This window comes from Drosophila miranda, chromosome XR, assembly GCF_003369915.1.
Source record: "Drosophila miranda strain MSH22 chromosome XR, D.miranda_PacBio2.1, whole genome shotgun sequence".
Taxonomy (NCBI): domain Eukaryota; kingdom Metazoa; phylum Arthropoda; class Insecta; order Diptera; family Drosophilidae; genus Drosophila; species Drosophila miranda.
In genome coordinates this window covers 8,521,909-8,543,971 of record NC_046674.1, presented here as the reverse complement: position 1 = coordinate 8,543,971, position 22,063 = coordinate 8,521,909, and the positions used below count along the sequence as shown (strand labels likewise).

Below are 22,063 nucleotides of genomic sequence, written 5' to 3'. Positions count from 1 at the left end.
TGAATGGGGGGCAGAGTGGCGGTGGCAATCGGGTATAGAGGGTTGTACATTTGGTTGCCCGGCAATTGACGATGTTGCACATTGACTGCCATGCAATTTTCTATACTACATTGCCCCACGCCCCTGCTTTCGCTTTCTGAGGCTTTTCATCTGCTTTTCCCTTGATTTGCTGAAGAGCAAATCCAACAATCCGCAAAGTTGTAGCCACAGATGCCATTGTGGCTGTAGCTTTAGCTCTAGCTCTGTTGTATCTTTCAGTACTTCTAATTGTGTCTGTATCTTTGAGTAGTTCTAGCCAAAGCTGTATCTTCTCGGTGTGCCTTATGGTTTTTATTTGTCCAACTCTCCCACTCTCCCCCCCTCTCTCTGTCTCTCTCTCTCCTGCGATTGTTTGTCTTGTGTGGCTGTGGGGGGGGGGGAATGGATTTTTCAAACAAATTGCAAATCATTGCCTAACAATAGCACCCACCCCTCACCCCGTCGACCGCACTCTACTGCATCTGTACTTCGTATCTGTGTATCTGTGTATCTGCATCTCCATTCCCATTCTCCATGCGTTTGTGTGTGTATGTGTGTCTATGTCATTTGTGGGTTTGTGGATCTCCAAAACCGCAATGACAGTGATTTAGTTTTTGGCTCCGAGTCTATTACATGGTCTATGCTGTGGCCAAACGGGGGGCCCAGAGAGAACTGAAGAGAGCTTCTCTCGCCCCAGACCAAGGTTAATGCTTTAATTTTCCCAACTTTTAGCTCCTGCCATTTGTCAGTGGGGTGGGGGGGGAAGCCCTGGCAGGCGGCAAGAGAGACCTCCTCAAAAAAAGAGTTCCACAAACTTAAATTACATTTAAAAATTTCTCTCTTTTGCTGTTGTTGTTGTTGTTGCTGCTGCAGAAGGATCTATTTACGTTTGTGATTTGTCAAATGTTCCCGCTTTTCCTTTTGGGTTTTCCCATTCGCCTTTTGGCCCCCAAAGTTAATTTGCCGACAGTTTAGAGAACCAAACAACTTTGGAGAAAGCAAAAGTGGAAAAGGACACCCTAGCAGCACCAGCACCGGCACCAGCAGGATTTAGAACTGGAGCATTCTATTCAATTGAAATTCCAGGAAAAAAAATATAAGAAAAAATTGTGTCCCAGAGATTTGTTTGCCTTTGTTTGGTTGGCATTTTATTATTTGTTTGTTTGTCGGAGAAGTTTTCCGATTTCTGTGCCACTTAGCATCAGCAGGGGGGCTGCTGGGTGTATGAATAAAAAATATCTATAGAACAGCACAGCACAGATTTGAGAACATGAAATTCCAAGAGGAAAATTATCCCACAGATTTGTTGGCTTTTCCAAAAGTTTTCGACCACTTAAAGGATGAGAATATACATATATTCTATTTTTTGAGTCTAAAGAATAGATCCTTCAGAGCGGAAACAATTGTTGAAGCTAAACGAAAAAAAACCCCCCATCAACATTTCTTGAATTTTCAAAAAACTTTCTCTTGGTTTTTTGCCTTCTGGATTTTGGAGCACATTTACATAAATGCAAAATATATATTTTCTATTTTTTTTTCCAAGTTTTTTCTATATTTTGTGTGCACTTCAAATAAATGAAAATAATATAACATTAAACAAAAAAAAAATATTCACTAAAAAGCATTTGCAAAAATACAACAAAAATATGCCGTTTCCATTTTTTTTTTTTTAATGACTGTAAATATATATTTATCACATAATTTCTGGTGGTTTTTTTCTGTAGTTTTCTTTAGTTTGTTTTTCCTGCATTTACTGCCAGGAGTTTTCTTTGAGTTCTTTGAGCATTTCTCGAGTGTTTGAGCATCCATTGACCCACAAAAAAAAAAGCGGAAAAAAATGGTTCGAAGGAAGTGCCGCAAAAAGTATGCTGCACGGGAAAATACTCGCATCTAAGGCTTTCATTTGTGTGTGTTTGACTTTTGCACGAAACTTACTTGGGGTAAGGGAGCGGGGCTTGCCTCGTGGCTTGTGGCACTCTCGCACAGACACACACTGTTTAGACACTTTTGTGATATTTGTTTGATGTAAATTGTTGCAATTTAATTTAAAGCTGCGACTTGTTGCACGACAAACAGACACACACGCGACACGTAGCAGCACTGCTTGGGGTCCTTTGATAAACGACCCACCTTTTTGGGAGGCGACTCGCGTTTGAAAGTGTAACGGTAATGCGGGAGCGTGGCAGAGCGTGCAACACGTTGTTGACACAAAGACCGTCGAAAGTAGAATGAAGACTAATGATGGCCACGCACACGCGACGACTGATAACTGTGGCACTGGCCGTGCGGCAGAGGCAGAGGCAGTGGCAGAGGCAGAGCCCGAGCACTAGCAGGGGCCCTGCAGCAGCGGGTGGGTGGCAGCGCTTCAAGAAACGAATGGAAAACGAAACTCGAACGAAAGGCAAAGGCGCTCGCCTCGCCTCGCCACGCCACGCCACGCTCTCTGCTAACGAGGCGAGCGCACCGCTGCTCCCACCCCCACCCCCACCCCCACCCCACCCCCACAGACAATTGAGCTATCAACTGTTTCATTGCCCATTCGTTCCGCCTTTCAGCTCTCTTCGTCGTTCGGGTTGTTTGTTTGCGCGAGGGCTCGGCTCGGCGCGGCGCGGCTCGGCTCGTTTCGCTTTCAGTTTCCGGCCCGCCGCTTGGTCTAGTTTCGCTCGGAGCAGGCGCAGCTGCGTGGGAACTCTCTCTTCGACGGACTCTCTCTTTCCATTTTGGTTTCAACTTGGATTTCAATTGCTGTCTCTTAAATGCAGTTTGGCTATCATTTTTGTTACCACTAATATTTTGATTTCTGGTTCCTGTTTTTCCATATTTTTCTCAAGATTTTCCTGCTTTTCCCTTTTCTCTTTCGTTTTGCATTAATCTCTCATTCTCTTTGCTGCACGTGTTGGCCGTTCAATTGCTTTCAACCTGCTTTCAACTGCCTCTCATTCGCTGCACTCGAACTTTGCTTTCAATCCGCTCTCTTTACTGCACTTGTTGGTCCCTGCTCTTGCTGTCAGTTCTCTCAGCTGCTCTCTTTGCGTTTACTTGTTGGTCTGGGAGCTGTGCTCTTCGGGTCCCAGGTCCGTTGTTGATGTTCCATTTCAGTTTGTTTCCCTGCCTGTTGTTCCATTTACCACTTACCGTTGCCTTTAAAGCACTTCCTGCTCTGCTTTTTGGCTTAAATTGTGCATGTCCTATTCTGTTCGGACCTGTTTCTATCCCGTCCCGTCCCGTCCCGTACCGAGCCCGCTCTCTTCTCTCTTCCAGTCTCCTCTCTTTTCTTCTGTGCTGTAATTGTTGCTGTTTATTTCATGCGTTTTTGTTGTGGTGTGCTGCGCAACAGGTTCACTTCGCTGCCCGCTGCCGCTGCCCGATGCCGCTGCCCGCTGCCGCTGCCGCTGCCGCCACTGTTGCTGCCTCTGTCGCTGCTACTCTCCCTGTCTCTGTCCCTCTTCTGCCTTTGACTATTTTTATTTCCCTTTTTTGTTGCGCCTTTTCCCTGGCTCGTTTGTTGTTTATTTGCAGGATTGTTCTTGTCGCTGGTTTTTGTGTTTTTTTTTGTCCTCTTGTTTTTTCTTGCTTTTTCTTGCATATGCAAATACAAAAACCGTTTTATGCTAGCTTTGACTTTGACTTCGGCACTGCTTTGACGCTGGCTTTGATTGTGCTTTGACTCTGCTCTGTCGTGATACCCTTTGCCGAGGGTATTATTATTTTTATAGACAGTTTGCTACATATAGAAAAATATCAGTTTCTTTTCGTCCTATAAGTGTGTCTTCATACGATACTTCTAGGAAAAATAGTCCTGCAATCCAACTGGTTGATGGTTATCGTTGACTATATACATATATAAGCTATGTATATATATGTATCTTTATGTAATACTAGTCTGTTATTTATTAATAATAACATCCAACATGCAATCGGTTTGATTGATCTACAAGGGTATCAAAAGCCTCGACTACTCCGATCATAGAATGTTTTGAGTTACTGTTTTCCCTTGCCTTCTATGCTTTTCTTATGGCTTTCTCTCTGCTTGTCTGCCCTGCCCACACACACACACACACACACACACACACACACACACCAGCCGGAACATGTGCCTGTGTATTCGTGTATAAATAAATTTGCATATAATTGTTTGCATGTTGAGTGCCTTTTAATTGATTTTATTGGTTTTACAAGCACTGCACACGGCAGAAACAGAAACAGCAACAACAACAATTCTCTCTCTCTCTCTCTCTCTCTGGTAAGCTCTCTCTCTTTCCGCCTGGTGCTTCTATCTTGTATCTGGCATCTGCATCTGTGGAGCCGCCTGCGGCACACAATTTATTTACTTGTACGGTAAGCCACTTTTGGCATGCATACACCCATGCACCACCCAAAGACCCCCCCCGCCACCATCCCCCCTCCACAAACGATCCCCAAAAACCCAGAATTAACAAGGCCTCGTATCTCAATCTGACTTTGTTTGTCCATCTGTATCTGTGTGTGTGTGTGTGTGTGTGCGTGTATAAATTATGCCATTTATAAGCTGCATATTTTATGGGTCGCAGGTCGTAAATTGTTCGAACAGAACCCCCCCCCCCCCCCCCCACCACCCTCCCTGGTCGAACCACCGTTATGATTGCAAAAATCGATCGACAATTTTTACTGCATTATTACACCCAATTTTTGGAATGCAAATCAAAAATTGGCTTTAATTTAAACAAAACCTACAAAATTAAACGAATTTTCATGAATTTATTTTAATGGGATTAATTTTTAAGTGTTTCTATTAAATTGATAGGTTTCTATTTCTGGAACCGTTTAATGTTTTAATTTTAGTTTAATTTCCATATGAATTTACGGCGAAATTTCCCCTCTAAGCCCAATGCAAAAAAGGTTCAGAATTTCAGTGAAATTTATTGAAATTCTCTATAAAAAAATGTCCCTAATTCTGGCAGCGAAAAATATATAAAAGTGTAATTTTTTTCTGAGTATTTAGTTGCAAGAAATGTTTGCCTATTTTTATCTTCCATAAATTTCCATATAAAAGGTCTTAAATTCTTCTACAAAATTTTCCAAATTTTTGATCTGTGAAGATGTGAAAAATTTAATTTCCAGCAGGCAAACGTAAACATAAAATACAACTGTAATTACAAAAAAAAAGAGAGAAGAGAGAGACCAGAAAAAAAGCAAAGAAATGGTTGCCAGGGTTGCCAGGGCTGCCGCCCCACCTCAGTGGTCTGTCAGGGCTGCCGCCCCACCGCACTCGTCCGTCAGGGCTGCCTGCTGTGGCTGTAGCTAATCAAAAACTGCGATTCATTGCCGCAGTACAAGAAGCAGATGAAGAAACAGAAACAGAAACAAGGAGATGAAGTGTGGGCCAAAGCAGAAACAGAAACAGAATCAGAGAAAGAAAGACAAGAAAGAAAGCAAACAGCAAACGACTTCTGCCAGTGACAGCCACTAGAGGGCGCTGGGCGTGACAGAGATTCGGGCGGCAGCCACAGAAAGAAGAGCCTCCCCCCACCCCTAGAAATGGGTGTCAATGACTGGGTCTCTGGCAGTCAGTCTTTGGAAGGTGATAATAATCAGTTGGCAGTTTTAACAAGACACACACGCACTTGCACACGCCCCACGCCACACCAGCAGCCACACCACGCCACATGCCACACACACCATCTCATGCACATGGACGACGAGAAAGAAAAAAAACGAACCAACAAAACAAAAACTGTCGACGCTGCCTCCATGGTAATCCATCTTCACAATGGTTGCTCTTGGACACCAGTTATCTATCCATCCACAGTCTCTGCTCCTGCTCTCTCCCTCGCCTCCTCTTTGGGCACTAAATCCAGCAGTAAAGAAACTAGATACAAATATCTTTAGCCCTGGCTTTGATACGAGTATCTCCATGCCTTTGGCCTCTGCTGTAATTATAGTGGCAGCTTATAGTCCCGGCATCAGTGGTGCCTGGCCCCACATGCCCTACTGCCAAACTGCCACTTGCCACTTTCCCCACACTCCCTCTCCCCACTCCCTATTTTCCCATTTCCGTCTCCTGCCATTGACAAGTCCAAGTTGCAAGCTCCAAACAGCGGGGGGAGAGCGGACACAGCCCGGGCAGTGAGCATATCAAGTGAACTGCCCAAAACACACACACGAGCACATAAAATGCACACGCACACACACACACACTCATCGGGAGGAGAAACACTCAAGAAAGGAACGAGGAGGTAAAGGACAGGGGGACCCAGGACCGTAAAGCAGTCACATGTGTCCTCTCTCTCTCGATGTTCGTAAAGTTGATTCATTCATTGCCGAAATTTATATGACCCCGGGACCAGCAGCAGAGATTTTCAGTGCGCGACTCCCCCTACCCCTCCACACTGCCCACGCCCCCAAAGAAAACTATGATGTGGGATGAGGCTGAATGCGTAGCCCCAAATGCGAATGCGGATGCGGATGCGTATGATGGGGCGAATGATGATGATATGCCACTGGCAATGACGGTTGCCCGTCTCCGTCTCCGTCTCCCAGTACCAAATGCTGGCTAATGTCGCCCGCTCGCTGTGCCGCAAACCCAGACACCGCGTGGGGCAGCTGCTACTACTCAGTGGGGCAGCGGCAGTGGCAGTGGCAGTGGCAGTGACACTCCTGCTTCTGTTAGCCAAATGATTTATCTCACAGCGGGCTTCCAACAGAAGTGTCCATCCTGCTTGGGGGCTCACTGTACGGGGGAATACCAATTAGATGGTCTAATGCTGCCAAGGAGGCAAGCAGTTCGGGGAATCTGTCCAAGCGATTCCCATGAATCGATAAATAATCGTTAAGCCGATAATCAGTCTTCGAATGATGGTTTAGAGCGGAAAATAGCTTCAAACGGTATGTTATCGATTATTCTTAGCTCAAGAAATCTGTCCAAGCGATTTCCATGAATCCAAAAATAATCGTTAAATAATCAGATCAGATAATCAGTCTTCGAATGATGGTTTAGAGCAGAAAATCGATAAATAATCGTTAAACCGATAATCAGTCTTCAAATAATGGTTAAGAGCAGAAAATAGCTTAAATCGATTTGTTATCGATTATTTTTAGCTCAAGAAATCTGTTCAAGCGATTCCCATGAATCGATAAATAATCGTTTAACCGATAATCAGTCTTCGAATGATGGTTTAGAGTGGAAAATAGCTTCAAACGATATGTTATCGATTATTCGCAGCTCCAGAAATCTGCCCAAGCGATTCCCATGAATCGATAAATAATCGTTAAACCGATAATCAGTCTTCGAATGATGGTTTAGACTAGAAAATAGCTTCAAACGATATGTTATCGATTATTCTAGCTACAAAGGGAAATTCGGAGTACTTTTATCGGTAAATTTCGATCATTTTTATAATATCGATAGTTTTCGATAATATAGATAATTTAATATATTTTTCGATAATTATCGATGGCAAAAAAGTCTAGATTTTAGGCCCCCCACCCCCGGGTTCCCGGCCAACTAATTTTTCTGCATCGCCTTCTTCCGTTTGCGATCGAACGCCTTCAGCTCGGCATCGGTGGGCCGATGCTCGCTGTAGCGGTCCACCCAGGCGTCGGCTATCTTGTAGAACTTCTTGTGATCGCTCCGATACTCGTTGGCCATGTCCATGCTCCAGGCATTGTCCGGCTGCGGGTCGTTGATGGTGGCCAGCAGGCAGTTGAGCACCGACTCGATGCGGGAGGTGGGCAGCCAGTGCTCGGTCTCGAGGATCGGCAGGCACACCTGTCCGCGCTCGTTCACATTCGGATGGTAGATCTTGGTGTTGATGTGGAGACGCGGCGGCTTGAACGGATACTGCTGCGGGAAGTCGATCTCCAGCTTGTAGGCCCCCTTGTCGTACGGCGGACTGACGGGCATCAGCAGGCCGAACCACTTGAAGATGTTATTGGGCTCCACCTCCAGGCAGCGGAGCTGCGGCAGCTTCGTATCCTCCATCATGAGCTTAAGCTCCTTCTGCATCCGCTTGGGCCCATCCATGATGGGCTCCTCCTGCTTGGCCATGCTGCTTTCGGGGCCTGCTTTCGGGTCTCTTCCAGCTGTATCTCAAAGTGTGAAATGTTCTCTCCGTTTCGGGAGCTGCTTACTGAAGGGATTTTGTTAACGTTTTCGGCACAGGCTACTGGGGACGGGGACGGGGCGAGTTCTAGTTGAATGTATGGCACAAAAATCCTTTCACATTCGACATTAATCCCCGAAATAGCCGGCTAGAGTCCGCCGTCGCGGCCGTCGCTGACGTCGACAGGCACTGACAGCAGCACATTAGGATCAAACGCGAATGTGGCATGAGGCAAGGAAAAGCCAAAGCCAAAGCCAAAGCCAAAGCCATGCCAGTGTAGTAGCCAGAGGCAATACCCTCTCACAAATGAAAAGCCGTTTTATGGCCAAGTTGCAGGTTTCTGTGTCGTCCTGCCACTGTTCCTTGGCCCCTGCCCCTGCCGCTGCCCCTGCCGCTGCCCCTGCCACTGCGATGGCATATTTATAGCGGAGATTTCATAAGCCTCGTGACATGTGAGTGGCATGTCTGGTCGAATAGAATGGTTTGCTGGCCTGCTGGTTGCTGAATGATGAGATTGCCATTGACATTTTAGTTTTCAATTAGTTCCCTGCGGCACTGAGGCACCTCCTTCCAACTCTTCTCAGAAGTTATGCCCCTTGGGAGCTGTCGTTTCGGTTTCGACTGAATTTTCCGCTTCTCATGGCTCATAAATATGTAAAAATCAAGAGCAAACAGAGACACAGCTCTCAAAAGGCCCCACCCCCCAGGCCGCCGACTCACCTTTTCTTTTGGCATTCGCCAGATAACAAAAAAAAAAGAAACCCAAGTAAATATCAAAATATATACGACAGTCGACGGGCGTTTCGGGGGTGCGTGTGTGTTTAATTATTTATACGCCTGCGATGCTGTAATGCTGCGATGTCATCGTCATGTAAATGAAACCAACAAGAAGGCCCCCACGTGCCGCGGAGCGCCATTCCTTGGCAACAACATGCGGGGCTAAAACATCGCCTACCACGCATAATTATAACAACACTCGCCCTCGCCCTCTCCCTCCCGCCCTCTCTGTCTCACTCTTGCATTGTATCTTTCGTCAGGGTCGATGTACATTCACGTGTGATTGATGGCTGGCCAATTCATGTCCTTTGCTGTTTCGGCAGCTGTCTCTCCAAAGACCGAAGGTGCTCAACACGGAGGTTAGCAAAAGATACATTTGTATCTTGGCATTGATTTGTTTCAATCAACGAACTTTAAGTATTTAATGCCAATGGGCATGAGGTAGACAAGGAAGCCCGAAGATTGTAGATGCAATACAAGATTCCCTGGGTTCTTTGGGTTCCTTGAAAGATGTTTTGAAACCATTTGTTCTGGATACTTTTAGTCGTAGGTTCTAGGGCAATTTCCTGATCCAAAGTAGACGATCTATAAGGTCCCAGAGCTCCACCAAAGTGTATTCTATGGATGGGGGGTACGAACTTTAAGTATTTAATGCCAATGGGCTTGAGGTAGACAAGGAAGATACAATAATCATCATTTTGTGGCAGCCTAAAGATTGTAGGTACAATAAAAGATTCCCTGGGTTCCTTGGGTTACTTGAAAGATAATTCCTTTGAAACCACTTATTCTAGATACTTGTAGTCGTGGGTTCTAGGGTAGACGATCCACAGGGTCCCAGAGGTCTACACCAAAGTGTATTCTATAGATGGGGGCTATGCCTTCGTATCTTTCAACCCTGCAGTGGCTATTTTTGGTCTCCTCTTTAAGCCCTCTCTTTGACTTCTTTCCCCACAAAGGAACCCTCTTTTTTTTGTTGCTTTTCGCTGCTTAAATCACAGTTAGCCTTCCATCAAATGCCTGCTGGGCTCCTCTAATCGATAGTTTTTCCATAGTTAGCAAATGCCCAAAAATTTCCCCTCCCCACAAAGTGGCGGCGACATGATAGATGCCTCCTCATCAGAAAAGGAGAGACGAACAGCCAAGGCGTCTGACAGCTCAGCGGGTAGCCTCCCACCCCCCCGCCGTTCCACTGGGTGTCCTAAGTGGTGGGTGGGTGGGGAGTGGCTGGTGGCTGGTGGGTGGTGGGTGGTGGGTGTATGACCCATCCATCGCAGCAGTTGCCGTTGTCGTCGCCATACTTTTAGCATAAACAGCCGGAAGCGGAAATGTTGATGACGCTCGCTCGTCGCTTGGCGGCGCTTTGCTCTTTCGCTCTTCTGATATATCTGATGTTTGTCTCTCTCTGTGTGTGTCCCACCCATCTCTGGCTACTCATCCGTACTCCTTCCTCCTCATCTCCACCGCATTTTGTGTCATTTGTTTAGCTGTCATTGCCGGCGTATTGCCGCTGACAGCTCTCTGACTCTCTCTCTCTCTCTCTTTCTGTGTGTGGGGGCAACATGGCGCCAAGATTCAAAGGGGGCGGAGGGGGGCGGCTGCATCAGTTCTATGAGAAATCACCCAAAAATTAGCCATTGCCGCGCGGCATTAAATCTAATCTGATCCGATTTTCTATTACCAATTGCCACAGCTCCTGCTGTGAGGATTGGGCTTTTCTCTTTCACTCACACCCAATCCCCCTTTCTCCATGTGACTTTCTCGCTATCTCTATCTCTGCCGCTGTGTCTCTGTCTGTCTATGTGTTTTATCTCAATTTGCCTTGGGCTGTCTGTCTCTGTCTCTGTCTCACTCCTTTTGTTTGTTTGTTTGTTTGTGCACTTTAATCTTTTTATCGTACTCTAACACTTTCGTTGACTTTCGTGCCTTTTGTTCTCTCATTTGGGGTCCCTTATTAGCCCCCCAGCCCCCCCGATCTGCCCCTAAAAAAGGCGCGAAAAATGTCGCGTGCTGATTTGTCCTTTTTCTTTTTTGCCGTTTCCGGAAGGCCTGTCATCGACCTTTTGCGTGGGTTACGGGGGCGGGGCAGGGGAAACCCTTGTCCAGAGATCTGTCTATCGCTGGGGCGGGGCGAAAGGATAGATGGCATGATAAACAGAGAGCAAGAGGGAGGGAGAGAGAGAGCGACAGCCTGATTTATGATGCGATTAACGTGGAAGGTCCCTAATTGATTTCGTATGTCCTTTTGCAGGACTGCAGGACCAGAAACCAATGCATGGAAATGCAGGCAGGGAAGGAGTTTGCATCCCAAGAGTTGTCGTCACTCTTGTCGTTGCCACAAATTTAAAATTAATTAAGCGTCGGCTTATCAAAAACCAAATGGAGGCAAGAGCCACTCATGCAGGCATTAAACATTACACACATGCAACATGCAACAGATTATTTATGTGCCAGGGCGGTGGGCGGGGGGAGGCACGAAACGATATCGTCATCGTTGGCCCATCATCATCATTGTGCCGCTCGGCCCCACTCCGCGCCGCATGCGATGATGTGTGGCACGTTGCCATAGTATAATATTAAATTACATTCGAAGTAAATAAAAGCGAAATGCAGCCACACAGAGACAGAGAGACAGAGAAACAGAGAGAGAGAGAGAGAGAGAGAGAGAGAGAGAGGGAGGGAGGGAGTCGCTGTTGTGCCTCACTGTGTGTGTGTGTGTGTGGCATATGGGTACAGCCGCCCACCAGCCCTGCCACAAAACCCTCCCACAATCCCCAAAACCCCTCCATAACTTCCCCACCGCCGAGGCCTGTGGCCTCCATAGGCGCAGGACCAGCATATCCTGCGAGCAGGGCTGACGATTCTTGTGGAACTAGTTCCGGTTTGATTGGAACCCAAAAGCAAACGAAAAATCCCCGCTAAGATGTTCCAAAACACAACTACTGAATGTGTTCTTGGAACTAGTTCCTTTACACCAATATTCCCTACTGCAAGCGTAGGTGGAACTAGTTCCACTGGGAATCCACAGAATGCCTTGTTGGAACCACTGAATGTTCTCTCGCAACGATTTCCCATGGAACTTGGAACCTCTCTGGAACTAGTTCCGCAGCCCTCTCGCTCAGCTCTCTCTGTATCCATGGCTTCATTCGGAGTCTACTTTGTCATAAATAATGCAAACTGAAGCAGCAACAGCGGCAGCCTCCCGCCCATTGCGAATCCGAGCCCCATCTTTAGCCCATTGGAGCCGCCCGGCCCCCAGTCCCCCCCCCTCGCCCATTCCATGCAGACAGCCCCCTCCTGCTCGTCGTTCTCATCGTTTGCTCGCGGGCATTACTCAATATGCAGTTAGCTGCTGCTGCACTCAAACGTGCTGCAATTACGAGGCTCCGTTCCGCACCGAACCGTAGCTACTGCCAACCTGAGCCTTGTGGCGCCACCCCCCCCTCCATCCCCCATCCCCCATCCACCCCAGTCTGCCTCCGCCTCCGTGCAGCTCTCGGGCAGCGTTTTTGCAGCAACGTCATTTGTACTTAATGACTTTTCAACGTCGTGTGCGTGCAACATCAGTTTTCTTGAGGCTTTTTTTGGGGGCGTGATGCAACAGGGGGGTAGGAGGAGCTGTTGCGCTCGTTCGTTGTTCGCTCATTTGCTTATTGCATTAAAGGAAGGTGGGAAGGGGACGGTGACGGGGGACGGGGCGGGGCAGGTAAACCGGAAGGCGAGCCATAAATAAAACACGCACGAAGCCTACGTGCTGCGTGCCATGTGGGGCACCTGTTGCAACCTGTTTTTGGGCCCACGTTTAATTGCAAAACAAGTTGCCCCAAACAGAAAGATGGCCCAAATCTCCCCAAAAGAAAGGGCATGTCTTGGTCTTGGGCTTAAGCCAAACACACACACATCAAAGAAAAGCCCAAAAGGCGGCGGAGGGGGAGGGAAAATCGCTGCTTATGCATCGGCTATTCGTTCGAGAGAGGAATGAAGGAGCAGCACATAGGAGGGAGAGAGACAGAGAGGTGGGGGAGGGAGGGAGAGAATGGGCACAATGAGGGGTGGTCCACCCTTTGGACAGCAGCAAAATTATTATTCTCGGGCGACGCTTGAGGCTGGAGGCTTGAGGCTTGAGGATTTCTTTCCCCGAAAATGATTTAAAATCATTCTTTTGACAGCTCACAAAACATTTCCCAGTCCGTTTTTAAATGGTTTGTGTATCTGTGTATCTGTGTGTGTGTGTATCTGTGTGCGTGTGTTTTAGGGCCATTAAAGGGGCAACAAAATAAGGGAGAGAAAAAAAAATGAAATTCAATAAGCGTGATTTGGATAGCCAACCGAACCGTACCGAATCCTGACTGGTCAAAGGCAAACCAACCCCCACACCCCCCTCCCCCTCCCTGATTTGGGGATACCAATAAATCAAAGGCTGCCCAGCAAAAAGGTTGCGCGGCGGCATCTGTAGAATACTCTCTCCTTTCTCTCCTTCCGCCTTTGGAGAACGAGATACTCATTCAATGTTTGTGTGTGGCACACACTTGTGGCACACACACACACACACACATGGGAAAGAGGGGAGGACTTTCTTGAACAACTTTTCGTTTCTTTTTTTTTGTGGCAATTAAGTTCTCAACTTTCCGTAAACATCTACGAGGAATTGTAGGCCTTGCTTTGTTGCTGCTCTTTAAAACAAACTTAATCAAACTTTTGGCAGGGACTGTGTTTATATATTACGGATTATTCCCATATTAATTGCCTTTGGTTGAAGGGTGAGGGGCGTGAAGGGCCACCCCTTTTCATAATTGGATTTTCACACACTTGTACGCCTACCCCAGCCCCCCCACCCCCACCCCCTGGGTACCGTGCAACATCTGAAAACTTGCCACACAATTCAATAAAATGAATGCCAGGCCAGGCCAGGCCAAGCCAGGCCTCCTTTTACACGAGTGTAGTGTTTGACCAGAAGAGGGCAGGCCAAGGGTCGGAGCCAGGGATTGTGTGGAGAGAGAGAGAGACACAGAGAGAGAGGGAGGGGGAGAGAGCGGGAGGGGGAGAGAGAGTGCAAAGCTGCTAAGCGGCTTAAAGTTGTAGAAAGTTTTTCTAAACGCATTCGCGTCACCAAAGGCGGCGCCAAAGTTATGAGTGGCGTCCGTGTGTCCGTGTGTCCTTGTGTGTGTGTGTGTGTGTGTGCAGCTGATCTCGCCTTGCTGGAGGTTGGAGGCGCCACAAAGAGCGACAACAAGCGCTCCAACAAGTGCTGGCAGCGTGTCGTCATGGCATAGAATGAGGCATGGGCCTGAGGCATGTGGAACGAGGCATGTAAAAGGATTATGTACGCTTAATATCCATTGATGAGAGGTCCATGTCCACATAATGCCATGTCTCCAAGCAGCTGAAGTGCTGAAGTGCTGAAGAGCTAAGGATTCGTCTTGCCAGACAGCCAGCCAGCCAGCCAGATAGTTGCAAGCCGAAACAGCTGCCACATTCCCACAGCGCAGAGCTGTAGCCACCCCCTCCCCCTCCGCCCAAGGTCAGTCCGAGGCCTAATTACAGATGCAGCACTGCCAACCACCCACCCCACCCCCCCTCCAATCCACGAAACAAAAACAAATTTCACTTTCGGCAACTTTATGCAAATATCTCCGGTGGCAAGTCGCAGAACATACGGCACGGGGCACTGTAATGAATATTTACGAGTCTGAGTCGAGCCGGGGAGTCGGGCGGTCGGGGAGTCGAGCGGTCGGGTGGTCCACGGGGCAGTTGCACGTGCAAAATCTGTGAAAATTTCCCACACACGAAGCGGCACGGCACGGCACGGCACGGAGTCGAAAAGAAAGCGGCAAGAAATTGCCTTCACTTGAAATTTCGAAAAATTTACGCTCGAAATATTACCGGCGGAGGAAAATTCTCATTTAATTATGAACTGTTAAAGGCCTAGGCAAAAGGGATGGTCGGGGGGCAGAGGGCTTTCCACTCCCCTTTGGATAATTAAAAGTGAAAGGTGTGTTGCAAGGACGGGGTGGGGTGGGTTTTGGGTGGCACAATTGCAGCTCGGGGGTAATCAAAAATGTATCTTTTCTTGCCAAACGGCAGAGAGTCGACTTACCCCGAAAGCCCGGACCCAGGACCTTTTTGTGTGGAAGAAACTCCGTTCCGACAGACAATGCCAATGCCAATGCCGCCCGGGAGTCGTTAAGAGCTGGAGTCGCCTCGAAACGAGTCGAGTAGAGCACTGCAATGAAAATGTGTGGAAAAGCATTTACTTAAATTAGATTTCTGTATCATAGTCGGGGCAGGAGGGCAGGAAGGCAGGAGTGTGCGGTGCCGGGCGGGCATTAAGTGAGGGTATTACGGTCTCTGTTTATCGACTATCAAGTGCATGTTGCCGGCTGTTGGGGCAAGGGCACCGTACATTGCAGATCTGAGATGGTAGCTGAGGCTTAAAGTCCCTCATTTCGATGAGGATTCATTGATTGGTTTTGACTATCAATTAGGGGCATTCAAAAGCGATTGTTATAGTTTTATATTCGATACATTCCTTATATTCCTGCATTTCATAATCTAAGCTATCGATATTTATAGATAAACTATCATTTGTTTTGCTCAGACGACATCGGATTGAATTCTAGTTATCGGTTTGCACAGTTATCGACATAGATATATCTGAGATAGTACTCGAGATTTCAGCCATCATTTCGATGTCAATTCATCGATTATGGACGATTTAAAGCGATTTTTGTAGTAATATATTCGATATATTCCTTGCCAGTGCATTTCATGATCGAAGTTATCGATATTTATCGATTAATTATCATTTATTGAATTGAATTCTAGTTATCGATATGTACAGTTATCTGAGAAAGTACTCGAGGTTTCAATTCCATCATTTCGATATCGATTCATCGATTATGGACGATTAAAAGCCATTTTTGTAGTAATATATTCGATATATTCCTTGCAAATGCATTTTATGATCGAAGCTATTGATATTTATCGTTAAACTATAATTTTTTTGCTCATATAACAGCCGATTCAATTCTAGTTATCGATATGCACAGTTATCGATCTAGATATATCGATAAACTCATTTTTTCTGCTCAAATACCACCCGTTCAAACTCTATTTGGAAATATCAAAGTTTACCGAACGATATATATCGATTAATTGATTATTTTGTGCTCCAGACTTCCATCGATTGTATCTTTATCTCAAATTTGAGTCTAATTTTCACTTGAAACAGATCAGGTTAGGGAAAGAGAAAGTTCTCCAATTGATAGTCCTCTGCTGCTCTCTCCGCCGGAGAAAACTACTTAATTTCGCGGAAAGAAAGCCGGAGAGCATACAGACTTCCTCTATGTTTCTTCTATAATTGAATGATATTGTTGCAGCTGCACCAAAGAAAAGCGCCGTGTCATTGTAGCTGTCGTTGCTCCTCTGCCCCTGCCCCTGCCCCTGCCGCTGTCTCTGAAGGCGGGCGAGTCCTTTCGTCCTCTATTTGAAATGATTTCTCATTGCCTTTAAGTTGGAAAATCCCCAGAGTAAGCTGCTCATATTTACAAAATGTCTAATGAAAATATTTTTCAAATCCAACCCCCCACCCTCCCCGCCCGCACTACCATTTTAGAACAGCGGCAAAACTTGCTTGGGAAAAAAATCAAATTAGTTGCATGAATGGCGCTGGCAAATGCGCTCTCTGGCTGCGGATTATGGGGGCGTGGCAGCTATATAGAAAGAACCGTAAGCACACTTTCAACGGCAACGGCAATGGGTTTTTATTTTAGTTTTTTTTTTTCGGTATTTGTCTGCAGCTGGAGCTGCAACTGGAGCCCGGAATGGGGCAGGGGGGGGCTGGGGGGAGGGAATCTGTAGCTCCAAGGATGCTTTTATGTGATTCATGGAGCCAAGAGAGCCAGTAGATGGTGCTCCATGTTTGTGTGCTAATTGCCAGGGTCCAGGGGAGGGGGGCCAGATGAAGGGGGGGGGGGGGGGGTGGTAGTCAAGGAGCTTATCAGAAAATTCTTATCGCATTACTTACTTATGCCGTTTACTTAGGTTATTTGTCATAATTATCCTGCAATCCAAGGAGAGAAAGATTAATTTTCCAAATGTGACTCTTGGTCTCCTCCCCCCCTCTGCACCTCCCCCACTCCCCTATGGAGCTTCCCATTGAGAGAGAGGGAGAGGGAGATGGAGGGCATTGCAAATTGATGTCCTTTGGCCCCTCTCGAAACCTGTATCTCACACATGGAATGGGCCAAGGGGCCCCTCCCCAAGGAATCTCGAAATCTCGACTTTTAACTCTTCTCGCAAGCTGCTGCTCTGAATGCTGCATGAGAGAGTCGGAGTGCAACAGCAACAAAAAAAATCAGATATTGCATTTAAAATAGAGAGAAAGCAGGGAGCACAAAGCGCACGACTGAGTAGATGAGCATAACAGCAGAAGGACGGAAGGACGAAGGACGAAGGACAGCAGGACGAAAGGGCAGGACTGGAAGCCGAAGGGGAGCCCTACTCGGCGAGCAGGCAAGAGTTGAGGGCAAAAAAACAGAGCAAATCGCGACACACATCCACACGCAAAAAAAAAAAAAAACAAGCAAAAATCGTGAAAAATCGAGAAAAATCCAAAGAAAACTGCAGCAAAAAAAAAAAAAAACGAGGCAGGTTAGAGGAAAGTATGCCTTGGATTTGGATACCCTTGCAGATCCAAATGCAGCCACGATCTGGGGTAGAGCCTTCTGATCTGAGGGAAAACAAGTGCCAGAAAATCTCAAGAGAAGAGGGGAAACACACAGGGCCGTTACTCTTCTGAACAGATGGAGATGGGTATATGGATTCTGTGTGGAAAGAAATCGAAGAGCAAAAATCATAATACCCCCTGCAAAGGGCATACAAAAAAAACAAGCATTCAGGGGTTAGGGGCGTCCTGAAAGGGGCGTGGGGGTTGGGTTCTGGGGGGCACAAAAAACTGTATCAAGTAACTGAGCCGCGCCAAGCGGCAACCATAGTGAAAATGCAACTGTGCGGAAAACTGTGCGAACATTTTCATTTTCAATGCAGCTACAGCTCTTGCCGGCACACAAACCAAACAAACAAAACAGTCAGACAACATTAACAGCAACAAAAGCAACACAACCAGCTGCAGAGCGGAGGCATAGAGGCATGGAGCCATGGAGGCATGGAGCATGCAGCATGGAGGAAAAACTAGCAAATAGACAACTTTAAGTACAAGGCACCCCACACACACACACACACACACACACACACACACACAGACCTCGTCTCGAGGAAAAACGAGGTAAAAACTTGCTAAAAGAAATCGCAGAAAATCGCTTAGAATGCAGAGGCCCCAAAAAAATAAATAAAGCATATGGGAAAAGTCGAGGGGGGAGGCAGAGTGGGAGCAGAGTGGGCGTTTGACTTTTCTTTCAATTTGCAACATTTTGTGTTGCAAAAAAAAAAACATAACTTCCTCCGTAGCCTGATTTTGGGTTCCTGGCGACGACGACGACGACGACGACGACGACGACGACGACGACGACGACGACGATGAAAATTGCAGGAAACATTTCTATTGTAGGGGGAGACCAGAAATTGACTGTTATCCTTATGGCAGAAACCACAAGGATATCGCAGTTTTTGTATCTATTTGTTTATAATTTAAGGAAAAATTCAATTAGCAGGGCTGTCGAAAACAGCCGAAGCTCGACAGGGGCCCTCCGTCTCCACCGCCTCCTCCCACCCCCCCCCCCCCTTTCACATTAATAATATAAACTTTCTTTTCGACTGCGGCTGCCAATCAGTTGTTGTCCGGCTGCAGAATCCCAGGGCAGGGCGGGGCAGGGGCAGGGGCAGAAAAAAAGGAAGCGAAGCCTTTAATAAACCCACAGAAAACTTTCAAAAACAATGGAACTACAATGCCCGCAGCAGGACACCAACGTACCAAATGTACAGTGGAACCAGGCAAGGAGAACCCTGCAAAACAGCTCACGCTCTTTGTTTCTTTTCTCTTTCGTGAGACATCGCACAGTGGGACGAATAAACTGCATTTCAAAGGAAAATATTTCAAAATTTAGTCTGCAAAACTACAGGGTACTACGATGTCTAGAAGCTTGAAAATAAAGTGTAAAAAAAAAAAGAATATATCGCTTGAGACTCGAGGGGTACCAAAAAAAAGAAAGAGCTAGAAAAATCGAAATTTCTGTGGGAGTTTTTCCAACAAGAACATTTTTTCTCATTGAAAAAGGCTAAGAATAAATCCAGCTAAGAATAGAGACCAAAAGCAAGCAGCATGTGGGACAAAGTTTACTTTTTATTCGACCTTAAAGATGGAGCATATCGCTGTAAAAGATATTTCATATTTCCCCAACTACAAACTCAGATTTGACCAAAAACTCAGATAATTCTCCATCTCTATCAATTATTGGCACCTTTTTTGTCGTCTAATGTCCCACAGTGCGTGCTCGCTTTAATCGTGCTCTCAACAGTCAGTCTTAAATCACTTTAAACACTTTCCACCTAAAAATTGTTCGGGTTTTAACCACTTTAAACCACTGTGCAAGGGAAAACTTCGGCACCACCCCCCTCGCACCGCGAAAAAAGAGCTAGAGAAAGTAGAGAGCGACAGAGTAGAGAGCGGGATTCAATGTTAACTGAATCGTTGTCTTAACTAAGAGACAAGCATCCCCCCCCCCCCACACTGGACCCTCCCCTAAGCCCCTTTTAAACCCTTATTCTCTAACACACAGGTGGGTGGTTAGGGTGGGGGATTCTATAAAAATTGTGGCCGAAAAAAAAAAAAAAGTTTCACAAAATTCATTTTTCGAAAATTGCTAGAAAAATAAACTAGAGAAATACTTGGTCGAAAAAAAAAGAAGTTTGCTTGAAAAAATTCAATTTGTTATAGCAAAAAATATATATAAAAATAAAGTGGGTTATGGGGATACCCTTAATGTCGAAACATAAAAGATATGCGATGTGTGTATGAAGGAATGCCTAAAAAAGGTGGATGTACGAGGGATAGTAAGTGGATAGAATGGCATTCAAGGGCATCCTTTAAAAGTTTGATTGAAAAAATAGGAAAAGGTGGAAAGGAACACCGTTTAGAGCAGAGAATGAGGGCGTCAGCTGTTTGGAGGAAGTGGAATGCATGGGAAAGGAGCGAAGTCCAACGAAAAGAATGCCAGCGTCAGCTGTTTAGGAAAAGGTGGAACGAAGGGAATGAGCGCGTCAGCTGTTTAGAACAAGTGGAACGCGTCGGATAGAAGCGAAGTCCAACGAAAAGAATGCAAGCGTCAGCTGTTCGGAGGAAGTGGAACGCATGGGAAAGGAGCGAAGTCCAACGAAAAGAATGCCAGCGTCAGCTGTTTGGAAAAGGTGGAACGAATGGAATGAGCGCGTTAGCTGTGTAGAAGAAGTGGAATGCATGGGAATCGAGCAAAGTCCAACGAAAAGAATGCCAGCGTCAGCTGTTTAGGAAAAGGTGGAACGAAGGGAATAAGCGCGTCATCTGTTCTGCCTTCAGTGCTTGGAATTGAAACAACTTCCACCTGTCTGTATTTTGTGCCCTGCCAAACGGCTGTCCATAAAGGGTATGCGCCCCCCCTGGTAGGGTATGAAAAGTTTAAATAACTTTGGCAACTAAATTTAAAGTGAAGCGAGGAGTGCGAGGAGTGCGGGGAGTGGGTGTGGGAGTACTAGGGGCAGGACCCACAGCCTGCAGGAGGCTGCAGTCGTGACAAAGTTGTGCAGCAGATAAAAACTGCAGCAGACGCAAAACTAATTTGCGTGGTTATGTAAATTAGAGACAGGAGCGAAACGGACCAAGAGTTCCAGCAGCAGCGATAAACTTGTTGAGGGTGTGAGGCCCAGAGAGAGAAAGAAAGAGAGCAAAAAATCGCAGCACAAATGCGTAAACAAGGTGTGGATAATGTTCTACGAAGGACCTCAACCTCTGTCTCCCTGCTGGCAGCAGGAGCAGCAGCAAAACAAAGTCCAGCAGCTGAAAGGCAAGAGCAAACACAAAGTTATCACACAACAGAGTCTGTGGCGGTGGCAGTGGCAGTGGCACAGTCTGAGGCAGAGGCAGAGGCTGAGGCAAAGGCAGAGTCTGAGGCTTAGGCGGTTTCGTTTGCACAGAGCTGCTGCTGTGTGGGTGTGTGGGTGTGGGGGGGTCGGTGGTTCTCAAGATCTTATATATGTATACATATCTGTATATATAATCCCTTAACCACAAACAGATAACAGAAGACCTAACCGCCGCACTGTGCCCGCCTCAAACAACTAAATAATGTGCCTGCAAATTTAGTGCCTGTATCTGAAAGATACACACACGGTCTGTGAGATAATTTTTCTGGGGGAAGCAGGAGAGCAGCAGAGTGCATCAGAGCTTAGGCATAATTTGGGCCCCAAAAGACTGCCAAAGAGACGGAGGCTTGGGAGCTGGCTGCTGCTTCTGATGTTGAATATGCATCCAGCAGATACATCTGTCGGGTGTCTTGGCAACCGCAAGGGGCGGGGTGCAGGGTGCAGGGTGCCGGGAGAAACGCTTGGCTGCTTAGGTTTCTAAAGTCATATTAATAATTTTGTTGGGATTTGAACTTCAGCCAATGCCTGGCACACTCCATCGTCTGCTGCCATTCCATGCCCCATGCCCCATGCCCCATGCCCCATGCTGCTTCTTCCACACCCAATCCCTGGCAATCCCTGGCCTTGCCTCCTGCTGCAGCTGGTTACCGCAACAACTTGTCTGTGCTGCAGCTGGTGGCAGGATCAGATTGAATCGGAGGCTGTTGCCAGGACTCCCCATTAAAGCTTAGTTACACTTGCACTACCCCCCTCCCCCCTCCAAACCTCTATCCGCCCCACAATTTTTGTTATTCACAGTTTTGTTTGCACATTTCCCATGCAAACGAAAACGAATGAAGAAAAAAAAACGACATCAAAATGCACATGAATTCTGGTAGGAAAAACAGTCAAAGCACCTGCCCCTCCTGCAGCTGCCCCGCGTGCTGTGTGGCACCTGTTGGTGTTGGTGTTTGGGGACTTTGATTTCTACTTCTCCGATAGATTGGCAGTTTTTTGTTGGTGTTTTTGGTGTTTTTGTGGAGCCTCTCGCAAATTGTGAAAAGCTTTTGTTTGCCAATCTGCAAGAGGGATTTTCCCTTGGATTGCCACAAATAATATGAAACAAAACGGCAGTT

At 46.7% G+C, this 22,063-nt stretch overlaps 2 protein-coding genes across 5 annotated transcripts in view; both read right to left on the bottom strand.

Annotated features, from left to right (window-relative positions):
* LOC108153385 (connectin) overlaps positions 1 to 22,063 on the bottom strand; it is a 147,847-nt gene that overhangs the window by 41,752 nt on the left and 84,032 nt on the right. For 2 of the 4 annotated variants that reach the window (XM_033387064.1, XM_033387066.1), the window contains exon 3: positions 14,971 to 15,096. The gene's annotated coding sequence lies outside the window, so the exon portion shown is untranslated. Of the gene's footprint in view, positions 1 to 1,953; positions 2,258 to 14,970; positions 15,097 to 22,063 lie in introns of those variants that run through there. The other 2 variants (XM_033387065.1, XM_033387067.1) reach the window with 1 other exon arrangement.
* LOC108153386 (ubiquitin-conjugating enzyme E2 L3) lies at positions 7,406 to 8,177 on the bottom strand. The gene has a single exon (XM_017283360.2). The coding sequence runs from the start codon at positions 8,042 to 8,044 to the stop codon at positions 7,502 to 7,504; it is 543 nt and encodes a 180-aa protein (XP_017138849.1). The 5' UTR covers positions 8,045 to 8,177; the 3' UTR covers positions 7,406 to 7,501.